Below are 13,963 nucleotides of genomic sequence, written 5' to 3' on the forward strand. Positions count from 1 at the left end.
ATTGACTATGAAAAACTATGATTAGAAGTTTTTTGAATGTTTAATGGAATTGTTAGTTTATTTTAAATGTGATCACAATTTTAAAGTTAAATCTAGAAATCGAAAAATAAGAATTTAATTCTTCACTATTTACTATCGACATATTTATTCCCCAATTATCATTATGCAGAATCTTTTTTTGTCACTGAAACGATTATATTAATCTAAATGTGTAAAAGGCTTGAGAGAATATAACGAAATCTACTACAACGATAAGACATGTCTAAAGAGTGAAAAGATCCGAAAGCTATTGTTCGAAAGAACGATTGATGATACTCGAATAAAACAACGCACGAGGAGTTTGAATGACGTGGTTTCTTTCTATTCGAATCCAAAATGTGAATTAACTGCAGGCATCATATTCAAAATATATATTTGAGTAAAGATAATTTATACATCTAAAAAGAATAATCGAGACTTCAACATCAAAATCAAGCTAAAATGTTGAGAAAAGAAACGTGATTTCGCATAAATGTTACAACTTGTGTTGAGATTGTGACGTTCAACTACGGTTAGAGTGATGTACCGGGCTGGTTCATTAACTCTTGGTACAAGACTAAAAAAGACGATAACCGGGTGGTTATTGGAGTCGGCTTAATTCACTATACCGGTCTCCTCTATATAGCTGAGAGAAAGAAGAAGTTCAACATCATCACGAGAAGAAGAGTGAAAGCGACGAGCTAGAATCAGAGAGAGAGAGTAACAGAAAGATCAAGAACTTGTAGCCGTTTTGCATAAGACTCTTGATTCTATCTTTCTTGTACTATCTTTCGGAGTGATTGAGAAAAGTCGTTTGCCTATGCAGTCAAGCACCCAGACGTAGAGATCTCACATTGAGACTCGAACTGGGCAAACAATCTGTGTGCATTTGTTTCTTTTCTCTTATCGTTCTTGGTTGCAAACGAGTGCGAGAGAGGAGTGAGATCAAACGTTAAGAGACTCTATCGGAGTTAGGATTCTTAGACTAACAGATTGTAAAGCGGGAGTCGATTCGTAAGAAGTGGTATCAGAGCCAGGTTCCTTAGGATGAAGGAATCAATGGCGAAGGTGAAGATTGCTTGTTTCGACGGTCAAGGGGATTTCTCAATGTGGAAGAAACGCATGATGGCACATCTCTCGATTCTTGGCCTCAAGGATGCTTTGATCGAAGCACCGGCGACATCTGGATCTGAGTTAGAATTGAAGAAAGGCGACGCAGAAGAAGACTTCAAGGAGCGGATAAAGAAGCTCGAGACAGAGAAGTCAGAGAGGGCGGAGAAGGCGATGAACATGATCATCCTCAACCTTGGTGATCATGTACTGCGGAAGCTAGAGGATTATACCACGGCGCCGACGATCTGGTCAGCGGTTGAAAGGTTGTATAATTCCAAAACTCTTCCCAATAGAATTTATCTTCAACATAAGTTCTATATGTTTAAGATGATAGAATCTAAATCTATAGATGAGAACATAGATGATTTCTTGAAGTTAGTTTCCGGGTTAAGCAGTGTAAATGTTTCCGTTTCAGAGGAGGTTCAAGCGATACTGCTATTGAGCTCACTGCCATCTCAGTACAACCAGCTGAAGGAAACACTGAAGTATGGAAGAGAGACGTTGACAATTGAAGATATCACAAACGCTGCAAAGTCAAAAGAGATAGAGCTGAAGGACGTGAAAGAAGCATCAACGTCACAACGATCTGGTGATGCATACATCACGCGAGGAAGACCTGATATGCGAGATGACTACAGAGGCAGAAACTCAAACAAGTCCAGATCAAGGTCAAGATCAAAACTGACGTGTTGGTACTGCAAGAAAGAAGGACACGTCAAGAAGGACTGCTTTGCCAGGAAGAAAATAATGGAGTCTGAAGATAATGGAGAAGCAACTGTGATGGTTGATAAGCTACAGGAAGTAGATGCTTCGACCATCTCTGAGCAAGATCCAAGGGAAAGATGGATCATAGACTCCGGGTGTTCCTATCACATGACGTCCAGACGCGAGTGGTTCACAGAGTTCTCAGAGGCAGCAGGGGAAAGTTCTGCTAGCTGACGATAGAGCTGTCACGGTACAAGGAATCGGAACGATCAGAATTAATGCCACATGATCAGAATTAATGCCACATGAGGCACGGTCAAATCCCTCACAAACGTCAGGTATGTTCCTAATCTCAAAAGGAACTTGATTTCTGTGAGCTCACTTGATCTGCAGGGGTTTAAGCAAGAAGGTGGAGCTGGGAAGACTTCGTTCTATAAAAATGGGAAGTTGGCTCTGCAAGGTACCCTGTGTGGTAGCGTGTATCTTCTGGATGGCAACACAGTAAAGGCTGCAGCACTTGCAGCAATATCGAAGGATGACACAGCTCTATGTGGCATAGCAGACTGGCACACACAAGCGTCAAAAACTTGAAGCTGCTAGCAGAAAAAGGAGTTCTCAACAAGAAGAGGATCAGTGACCTGGATTTTTTCGAGAACTGTGTCATGGGTAAGAACAAACGCCTCAACTTTAGTGTAGGTAAACACGAAAGCGAAGAGGTGTTGAGGTATGTACATTCTGATTTTTGAGGATCTCCCAATGTGCAAAAGTCTCTAGCTAGGAAGCAGTATTTCATGTCCATCATAAATGATTATTCTAGGAAGGTCTAAGTTTACTTCCTAGCTACTAAGGATGAAGCTTTCTTGAAATTCTGTGAGTGGAAAAAACTGGTGGAGAATCAAGTAGATAAAAATGTTAGATGTCTTAGGACTAACAATGGCTTAAAATTTTGTAATATTGCGTTTGATGAGTTTTGTAAGCAGCAAGGTATAGAGAGACACAGGATGTGCGCATACACTCCTCAACAGAATGGAGTTGCAGAGCGCATGAATCGCACGGTGATGGAGAAGGTCAGATGCTTGCTGAATGAGTCTGGACTGGAAGAAAGGTTCTGGGCTGAAGCAGTCGCTACTGCAGTATACATCATCAACCGCACTCCTTCGTCTGCAAATGACTACAACATTCCTGAGGAGGTGTGGTTGGGGAAGGCACCGGGTTATCGACACCTGAGAAGATTTGGGTGCATCGTGTACGTGCATATTGATCAAGGGAAGCTCAAGCCAAGGCGTTGAAAGGAGTGTTTATTGGGTATCCTACTGGAGTGAAAGGATATCGGGTGTGGCTACTTGAAGATCGAAAGTGCGTGATCAGTCGCAATGCAATGTTCAGAGAGGATCTGGTATACAAAGATATACAGAAAGTCAAAGAAGTGGAGGCAAAGCAGGAAGCTTCAGGAGGTTTAGACTTGACCAGAAACATCGTTGAGATAGGAGAAAGTTCAGAATCAGCAGAAGAGATTCAAGCTGAAGGTGGAGCTTCGGAACCTATACAGGAGGAAGAACATCAAGTCTCTGGAGAGGTGGAAGATCTGAGCAACTATCAGCTTGCGAAAGATAGAACACGCAGGGAGATAGTGAAGCCAACAAGATTTACTGAAGACTCCGAGTTAGCATTTGCATTATTGGCTGCTGAAACCATTGAGTCAGAAGAGTCGAATAATTATGAAGAAGCTATGAGCAGTAGAGATTAGAAGAAATGGAATGCAGGAATGGATGATGAGATGTTGTCATTGAATAAGAACAAGATGTGGTATCTCACGGATTTGCCAAAAGACAAGAAAGCTATTGGGTGAAGATGGCTTTATAAGCGGAAGACATGAATACCTGGAGTTGAGGAGCCAAGATACAAGTCAAGGCTGGTAGCCAAAGACTATTCCTAGAAGGAAGGAATTGACTACCATGAGATATTCTCACCGGTGGTGAAGCACGTGTCAATTCGTGTTATGCTGTCTATAGTGGTGGATCAAGATTTAGAGCAGGAGCAGCTCAACGTAAAGACAACGTTTCTACACGGTACCATAGATGAAGAGATATATATGGACCAGCCTGAGGGATATGTTGAAAAAGAACAAGAAGGCAAGGTTTGTAAGCTGGTGAAGTCACTCTACGGGTTAAAACAAGCACTGCGTCAATGGAACAAGTGTTTTGATCAGTTCATGATCAAGAACGGCTTCGTGAAGAGCGAATTTGATCTATGTGTTTACATGAAGAAGCTGAAAGACGGTGGTTACGTTTACTTGTTGCTTTACGTCGACGACATGCTACTGGTGGCAAGGGAAATGACAGAGATAAAGAAGGTTAAGGAGATGTTAGCCAAAGAGTTCGATATGAAGGACCTAGGGCCTGCTAAGAGGATTCTAGGAATGGATATAGAGAGGGACAGAGCAGGTGGAGTACTGAAGCTGTCTCAGTCAAGTTATTTGAAGAAGGTTCTTCAAGTTTTCAGAATGGGTGAAGCTAAGTCTGTTTCAACACCTATTGGAGCTATGTTCAAGTTAACAGCGCTCAAGGAAGGAGAACAGGGATTTGCAGGTTCAGATGATGAAGTACCATACGCCAATGCAGTTGGGAGTATAATGTATGCGATGATCAGTACAAGGCCTGATCTTGCGTTTCGTGTGGGTCTTGTAAGCCGATTTATGAGCAATCCAAGTCAAGAACATTGGTCAGGAGTGCAGTGGATTCTGAGATATTTCGTGAAGACTCAAGACTTTGGTTTGGTGTTCACGAAGAGTACAGAGAAGTTCACTGTCAAGGGCTATTCAGATTCAGACTTTTGAGGTGATCTTGATCGTAGAAGGTCTACAACTGGGTTTGTTTTCAGAGTTGGAGGCAACACAGTGAGCTGGAAGTCAAGACTACAACAGGTCGTAGCATTGTCAACGACAGAATCTGAATACATCTCGTTGGTGGAAGCCATCAAGGAGGGTCTGTGGTTGAGAGGCCTAACAGAGGAACTGGGGTACGATCAGTCAGAAGTTGTGGTTGGGTGTGACTCACAAAGCGCCATATGTTTGGCAAAGAATAACGTCTTTCACGACAGGACGAAGCATGTAGCAGTTTCGAAGCATGTAGCGTTGAAGATGAGTTTTGTGAGAGACATGATAGAAGCTGGAGAAGTAGTGATTTAGAAAGTCCACTCATCGAAGAATCCAACAGACATGTTGACAAAGGTGATTCCGAGCAACAAGTTTGATCAAGCACTTGTTGATCTCGGAGTAGCTAAGTGCTAAGTGCACAGCTACGCTTGACGGCATAAGGGATGGACGTTTGTTGTTGATGTCAAGGTGGAGATTGTTGAGATTGTGGCGTTCAACAACAGCCAGAGTAGTGTACCGGGCTGGTTCATTAACTCTTGGTACAAGACTAAAGAAGACGATAACCGGATGGTTATTGGAGTCGGCTTAATCCACTATACCGGTCTCCTCTATATAGCTGAGAGAGAGAAGAAGTCCTTCATCATCACGAGAAGAAGAGTGAAAGCGACGAACTAGAATCAGAGAGAGAAAGAGTAACATAAAGATCAAGAGCTTGTAGCGGTTTTGCATAAGACTCTTGATTCTATCTTTCTTGTACTATCTTTCAGAGTGATTGAGAAAAGTCGTTTGCTTGTGTCATCAAGCACCCAGACGTAGAGATCTCACATTGAGACTCGAACTGGACAAACAATCTGTGTGCATTTGTTTCTTTTCTTTTATCGTTCTTGGTTGCAAACGAGTGCGAGAGAGGAGTGAGATCAAACGTTAAGAGAGTCGATCGGAGTTAGGATTCGTTACACTAACAGATTGTAAAACGGGAGTCGATTCGTAAGAACTTGTTTGCCCTAAATTATCATATCACTGTTCTAAGCCGTTAACAAGACCATTGTTGACCACCAAGAAGATTCACATTTGCGAGTTGATCAAAGTTACTAAAACAAGAATCAATGGACGAACTACAAGAAACTCATAGATAAGCAGAAAAGCATAGGTTAAACACAGAGAATCTAAATGCCAAGCGTCCGAAATCAGATCAAAAGAGCGAATCATACGAAATTAAAAGTCATATGATCAGATTGATTTATGTTTAAAAAAATTGTATCAACTTTTATTACTCAAGAAATAGTGATCACACTATGAACCAATTCTAAAGTGTCTAAAGACAAAGGACAGAGTCTTGGACACTTGGAATACAAAGCTGAAAAACTAAACGGCTCCTTTATTCGTTTCGTCTATCCTCAAGAGCTGCTCACAAGCACGTTAGTAGCCTTACTGGTCGCAGTCGCTGGGCCTCGGGTAAAAGCTTTTACACTTAACGGACTGTTTGCCTTCTGTCCACACCAATTTCATAATACGAATCAGTCAAAAGTAACAAACAATAACATAAGTCGTCTTTAAGCCAAAAGAGAGAAACAAGAAACTAACCATTCTACAAGTACCAGCCTCCAAATCGCAGACAGGATACGCCTGAGGGCAGCAGCTAGAACCATCCTCACAGCAAGTGGCGGACTCAAACGGACAACATCCCCAGCTATAGCATTTACCTTTGTACTCATATAGACAACAACAAGTGGACTTGGCTGGACAAGTGTAAGACTTGTCACAAACAACAGGTGAAGGTGGTGGCGGTTTTGGTGGGTTTATGCTAGATGATTTGGTAGGGTAAGAAGCCATCATCGCCACACCACATTTCCCTGACGAATCTTTAATGTTACGTTGGAGCTTAACGTATCCGCTTTCTCCCCAGTTTGATCCCCATGAGTTACGGATAATCCAGTAGTCTTGACCTTCTTGGGAGGTTCCGTATCCCACGGCTACAACTCCATGGTCCAAAGCTGTTCCACATGTTCCTGTAAACACACCCTGAAGAAACAACATAACATATATAACTTCAGTGAAACTCGTATTGTTTAAGAAAACTAATCATACATGAAGGTTTTTTGTTAGTATATTACTGATTTGTAAAGCTGAAACTCTCGGCCACCAGCTTCAATTGCAACACTGATTGGTTGATGAGCAAGAGCCTTCTTCAAAGACTTCTCATCGTTTTCAGGAACATCCTCAAAACCATCGATTGTAACAACACGAGTGTTTTTCTGTAGATAACAAAACATAGCATAACCCATGAGCCACTAATCAAAACTATAAAGCAAGCATACCAACATGAAGTTAACCTAGTGTGCCTAAAACTCTTTAATTTTAGTAAGCGTCTAAAGTGCTCTCTAAAGGAAAGCATGACATAGACTTCTCCTAACGAATATACGGACCTAGGGCCAAAACCTCCTAGTCATTCGAAAAACACTACAAAATGTTGTCGTCTCAGCGGTTTATACCTTGTCGGAATTGCACATATTAACATCAGTGGCTACATAAGGATAATCTTCCTCTGTGTCAATACCACCGTTGTCAATAATGAACTGAAAAGCATAGTCCATGAGACCACCATTACATCCCTCATTGTAGCTTGTGTCACAATCAACAAGTTCTTGCTCCGACAGAGATACTAACTCCCCTGTCTTGATCTGGTTTATCCCTTCAACAGCTCCAATCGCCGAAAACGCCCAGCAACTTCCTGTTTATTACCAAAAACCTCTCATAACACGAAACATAAAACGCAATAACCGCAAACGCAATTCTAAAGAGAGAGAGACTTTGAAGTCATACCACAGGATCCTTGATCTTTGACTGGAACAACGGCACCTTTGGCTCTCCAGTCAACTTCATCAGGCAACTTATCTCCAACCTTGTGTAGATACCTCTCTGCCTTCACCGAAACCCTAGTCCTCTCCATCTTCTTCCTCAAGTACATCGCTCGAAACTCTTCGTTGGTTAGATCAGCGAACCGGGTCAACCCGAGTTCGTAACTCTGGTTCGGGACAGAGTTGTGCTCTTGCACGAACCTCACGTTGTCCATGAAGATCTGAAACCGCTGATCCTTCTCTCCTAGTCCATTGTAGTTCTTGTGATTCTCCACAAGCCACCGCTCGAATATATTTCGTTCCATCAGGTTCTGCTCGAGCACCTTAGCCGTGACGCCGCCGAGAGACGAGGAAACTAGTAACACCGAGAGGATCACGAGAGTAAATCTAATTGTAGTAGACATGTTTTCTTTTGTTAGGTTTCAATGAGATTTGTGAGAACTGTTGCGTCAAAGTATTTATAGGGTTAGGACACTTTCGTCTTCGAGAGAGAAGTGGGAAGCGTGAGGGATACATGTGCTCTTCGCATTGGATTTGGGCCTAATGGCTATGACGTGTCATTTTGTTTTTATATTAAAATGATTAAAGGCAGTGGATAATTCATAGTTTGATTCAACGAATTTCTCTTGTATATCTTGTTTAAACTTTAGCTAAGTAGTTAACTCTTAATTGTCGAAATAATAAATTGATTAAATAACTTCTGATAGTTCTTTTGATAGAAATGTAAATTTCATTACTTTTGTAATTTAGGTTGAATACAATAAACTTGTATTCTAGTTCAGATCAGTGTTAATCTCCCAAAAATGATTTGAAAGACTCAAAACACACACATCCTAGAACTAAACTCAATTAAATAAAATCATGCCTAGAACTAATAGAATTTGTATCATACTTTAACATAATATGTTGTCATATTATTTTAAAATGTATTTTATTAATAATAACACTTATAAACTCGTTTATTCTTATTACTTTTTATTTATTTATTAAATATTGAGATATCTGGCTAATTGTCCTTTAATATTTATAGCATGTTTCTTTCGTTTGGAAAACCTAATTCTAACCTTCATGACATGGTAGTTTCTTTAAAACTCTGCAATCTTTTCTCGGTAGGTACTAGGAACCCCTAGGGGACCCATATGGTATCAAAACAAATTATTTAAAAAATACATTTTTGATGTCGTGGTCATGCAAGGTATTATTATTACAGGTTACAATAACCCCAAAGAAATATTCTGTTTTTCAATTATTTTTGTTGTTGCTTGCATCGTGACAACATCGTGAGAACTCTTATATTCCAACTCGGAGAGTAAAACGAGGAACTCTTCGTTCCCAAGTCTTGAAATCCCTATTATGTAATCCTTGTTTCATACTATTTTGAAATCTCTCTTATCAGTGGCGGAGGCAAAATTTTAATTTACTAGGCCAATTTGATAATAAGTACATTTTACAGGGGCCAATAAATACATTTTAATATTCCAACAGATTTTAAAAGTAAAATACAAATAAAAAAAATTTTTAGAAAACCATATGGGTCATGTGACCCCTTTGGCTACAAGCTACCTCCGCCAATGTCTGTTATATAATCCTCGTTTCATATACTTATACGGTCTCCTATTGGTTACGACTACTACTAGGATTATATCCTTCTTTCTATGCGGCCACATTACGATGGTTACATTGTAGTGAAAATAGTATTAAAATAGTAATAAGGGTTCGACTTTCAACAGCCTATACTTGAATATGTACTCTTACTTTATGTTTTTGAGTCTGTGACTACCATACTCGAGTTAAGATTGAGTCCTTTTCATTCGTTTTACAAGCAAGCCAATTGAAATATGGTTGGATGTTTGTTGTTCTAATAGCATCTCCAAAAAACAGTATATAACTCCAAATAAAAAGTTTTTTGGTCCAGTGGTTTAAACAAGGGTTCATTAATGCATCTACACCAGGAGATCTGGATTTCAATTCCCGGAGAAAGCGGAATTATGCAAATTAAAGGAGAAAAGGCTTACAAGAGATCTACAACATAGCGCAAGGAAAACCGTCAAGCGTGGATCCGATAGGACAGCTCAGGTGATGCAGTCAGGCGTGAATCCTCATACGGCAGGTAGAATTGTCGGCTGTGGAATCGTCTGTAATAATTCTCATAGTTGTAATAGCATAATTATCCAGCGTTAAAAAAAAAGAACTTCATTGTTTTATGATTCATATATATTTTCCTCTTTATTGTTTTAATCCTTATAAAAATTATATCTCATAAATATTTTAAGTTTTGTTTACAAAATTTAAGTTTACACATAAAATTAAATAAAACTGTAAAAGAAGATTTAAAATATTTAAAACTAGATTTAGATAACAAAAATATACAAAAGAAACTTAATAAAAAAATTTAAAAAAAATTACATGAAGACATAACTATTACACAGATTTAAATATAACAACAACACTAATAGTCATATAAGTTTGATCCGGAGCCTTCAAAATTTCCAAATATTGTCCAATTTGTTTTGTGTAACTAAAGATGGTTGTTGTTGTTGATGATGTGTGTTCGTACAATTCTTTCTTGTTCATATTGAATATATTCACGAGTATTAATATCATCGATAAAAGTTAGTCTTTTAGCAATATTTTATGTTTCTCTTTTACATTCTTGTTCTGATCTAACGTATTTACAAGTATTAATATCACCTAATTTTAACAATTTTTACCTCTAATCTACAAATTAAAAATGAGGAGAGCCATTTTTACTTCGAAATGCACTAGTAGATCATATATGCATTACGAAAATCACTTTATGGAATAATATGGTATTTTGCTTGAAGTTTAAAATTAATTAAGCTATCATGTTTAAAACTTTTTATTTTAATATAATATTTTATTAGTTAATATTGTTGTAATATGTTTATATATGTGCTAGTTCTTTATAAAATTTTTATGAATTCAAATTGATTATGACAAATATAAGGACCATATTATAAAATACAAATAGTTTGAAGTTAAGTTTGAAATTTTGCTTTTGCAGAAGAACACATTTAAACTTTAAATATAGAGTTTGAAAAACTTCAAAATAGAGTTCCTTTTTGGAGATGATATAAACGATGTAGTAGCGTCTCTTAGCAGAGTCTTTTGGATTTTTGTTTGAAGAGATCCACTCTATATAGTTTAATAAATCATGTTAAAACTCTAAACTAGTTATACAGTACTGCCCAAGTCTCTATTAAATACTCTCAAGATTGTGAAGATTTCATCTGCATATTCTATACATTAATCGAACCATTTAATGTTCTTCCCTAGTTTTAATATATTTTTGGTAAAACCCTAGTTTTAATATGATATGATACATGTATCAAGGGCCATTTAGAGGCACATGGATCTTTTAATTTTTCAAGAAGTCAAACAAAAACGCATTGGCTTTGGTTATGTTATTATGTCTTTTCTTTAGTAGTCATAACACTACAAGAAAACATCGGTATTCTGACGGACATTCCGACGGAAAATGAAATCCTCAGAATTTCCCGAGGAATTTCCGAGGAAACCCAAATTTTGGGTTTCCTCGGAATTTCCTCGGAATATACCGACGGAATTCCGAGGAAACATCAATCCGTCGGAATATTCCGAGGAAATTCCGACGAACTAGTGATCGATCGATGCGTTTTTAGACATATACCCATCGATCGATCACATTGTTACGCTTTGGTCCATCATAGTGATCGATCGATGCGTTTTTGGACATAAATACATCGATCGATCCGTTTATAAAAAAACATTCGAGATTTTGAAACCCCAAACACTAGTTCCTCAGAATTTCCTCGGAATATTCCGAGGAAATTCCGAGGAACACTTGATATCCTTGATCGATCGATGGGATAATCTCATCGATCGATCACATTGTAACGCTTTGGTCCATCATAGTGATCGATCGATGCGTTTTTGGACATAAATACATCGATCGATCCGTTTATAAAAAAACATTCAAGATTTTGAAACCCCAAACACTAGTTCCTCAGAATTTCCTCGGAATATTCCGAGGAAATTCTGAGGAACACTTGATATCCTTGATCGATCGATGGGATAATCTCATCGATCGATCACATTGTTACGCTTTCGTCCATCTTAGTGATCGATCGATGCGTTTTTGGACATAAATATATCGATCGATCCGTTTATAAAAAAACATTCGAGATTTTGAAACCCCAAACACTAGTTCCTCAGAATTTCCTCGGAATATTCCGAGGAAATTCTGGGGAAGAAAAGGGTTTCCTCGGAATTCCCTCGGAATTCCCTCGGAATATTCCGAGGAAATTCCTAGGAAATAGGGTTTTTAAACCGAAAACAACGTTTTGCGGTTTGAAGAACACCTATATAACCCTTATTAAGTGTCTTACGTTCATTATGAAGTCAAAAATTTGTTCATTACCCTATAATAAACACTTTTCCGATTGTATGAACGAAATCCCCACAACATAAGAGAAACACTTATACACTTTAATGAACGGTAAAGGGAATACTTACAATTCGTTTTGAAATTTGTTATTTCATGGTTTATGCTCATCTATACAAAGAATCTTCAATGGTATGCATTACAATTGTATAAGAAATGAAATACGGCAAAAAAAAATTGATGTTTTGAAACCCCAAACACTAGTTCCTCGGTATTTCCTCGGAATATTCCGAGGAAATTCCGAGGAACAATATAAATTAATAGAAATACATGCACATGATATTCTTTTTCCTCGAATTAATGAAAATATTCCGAGGAAATTCCGACGGATATTTAAGTGGCCGTCGGAATTTCCTCGGAATATTTTCATTTAACCGGGCAAACAAGCCGCCAAATATTTCGCGAAAATTGAAATTGAAAATACTGAAGGAATTCCGACGGAAAATATCCGTCAGACCCAAGGTTTTATAAACTCCAACCGCATCTTCTTCCCCATTTCTCTCTTCTTCCCCATTTCTCTCTTCTTCCTCTCCGGCGATCTCTCTCTCCTTCCGGCGTTCTCCACCTTCTCTCGCGACGATCCCTCCGGTGAATCCTTTCCATTCCTTTACAAATCATGTAAGGACCTTATCCCACTCTCTTAGGTCCTATTTGTTAGGTTTTTAAGTAGATTTGATGATTTTAGAAGTTTTTTGATAGATTTTTGTTAGGGTGATTGGGTAGGATTGTGATTTGTTGTGTAATAGGTTTAGAATTGTGATTTGGTTGTGTTGAATTGATTTAGATTTTTTTTTATAAATTGTTTATTAGTTTTGTATTTACAAAACATTTATATATATTCGATTTTACAAAACGTTTTTGTATATAAATTCGATTTTTGGATTTATAAAAGATGATTTCATATTTATAAAAATATTTATATTTATCAAAACTAATTTTGTATTTATAAAACATTTTTTTGATTTATAAACACTATTTTTTTATTTTTGTATTTATAAAAACTATTTTTAAATATACAAAACGTTCTTTGTATATAAATTCGTTTTTTGGATTTATAAAAGATGATTTCATATTTTAAAATTAATTTTGTATTTATAAAACATTTTTTGATTTATAAACACTATTTTATTATTTTTTGTATTTATAAATACTATTTTGTATTTATAAAAAGATGATTTCATATCTATAAAAATATTTATATTTATTAAAACTAATTTTGTATTTATAAAACATTTTTTTTATTTATAAACGCTATTTTATTATTTTTCGTATTTATAAAAACTATTTTGTATTTATAAAAAGATGATTTCATATTTATAAAAATATTTATATTTATTAAAACTAATTTTGTATTTATAAAACATTTTTTTATTTATAAAAACTATTTTATTATTTTTTGTATTTTAAATATGTTTTCTATTTCAATTTTAATTTTATATTTTTGAATTTCAATTTAAAAAAATAAATTTAAAATTTTTTTTTTGAATTTTGGAAATATTCCGAGGAAGTGTATCCCTCGGAATATTCCGACGACATATTCCTCGGAATATTTCGAGGAATTTCCGACGAAAAAAGTCCTCGGAATATTCCGAGGAAATTCATTTCCTCGGAATTCCGTCGGAAATTTCCGAGGGATTTCCGAGGAAAGATGAATTTCCGAGGAGTTATTTCCGAGGACTTTTTTCGTCGGTATGTCATCGGAATAGCGTTATTCCGACGACATACCGACGATTTTTTCCCTCAGTATGCCGCTGTTTTCTTGTAGTGTAATGATAACAGTTATTTTTTGTCTCGAGAAAATGTAATTCTCATTAAGGTTGAACTGTTCTTGTTTGTTGATGTTGTATAAGTAAAGAAGATAGAAGTTCGGTTATACAAGATCACTAGGGTAGGCGCACGGGATATACTTTACTGGTAATCTAGGTTTTTAATTTTTGCAATTTTGTGGTT

At 37.1% G+C, this 13,963-nt stretch overlaps 1 protein-coding gene across 1 annotated transcript; it reads right to left on the reverse strand.

Moving 5' to 3' along the window:
* Window positions 1-5,964: 5,964 nt before the first annotated feature.
* LOC111212644 (probable cysteine protease RD21C) lies at window positions 5,965-8,014 on the reverse strand. Its single transcript, XM_022714217.2, has 5 exons — window positions 7,535-8,014; window positions 7,204-7,442; window positions 6,826-6,966; window positions 6,296-6,733; window positions 5,965-6,201 (listed from the first exon to the last, which is right to left on the reverse strand). The coding sequence occupies exons 1-5, from the start codon at window positions 7,971-7,973 to the stop codon at window positions 6,109-6,111; spliced, it is 1,350 nt and encodes a 449-aa protein (XP_022569938.1). The 5' UTR covers window positions 7,974-8,014; the 3' UTR covers window positions 5,965-6,108.
* Between the last annotated feature and the right edge of the window lie 5,949 nt (window positions 8,015-13,963).

This window comes from Brassica napus, chromosome C1 (assembly GCF_020379485.1).
Source record: "Brassica napus cultivar Da-Ae chromosome C1, Da-Ae, whole genome shotgun sequence".
Classification (NCBI taxonomy): domain Eukaryota; kingdom Viridiplantae; phylum Streptophyta; class Magnoliopsida; order Brassicales; family Brassicaceae; genus Brassica; species Brassica napus.

Bases quoted from the DNA above. Each gene is read 5' to 3' on its own strand.
- LOC111212644 (XM_022714217.2), bottom strand. From the start codon at position 7,973: ATGTCTACTACAATTAGATTTACTCTCGTGATCCTCTCGGTGTTACTA. The intron at 7,443-7,534 runs GTATGACTTCAA...GGTAATAAACAG, and splicing joins CAAAGATCAAGGATCCTGTG to GAAGTTGCTGGGCGTTTTCG. The intron at 6,202-6,295 runs GTTAGTTTCTTG...TGGTGTGGACAG, and splicing joins AGGCTGGTACTTGTAGAATG to AAGGCAAACAGTCCGTTAAG.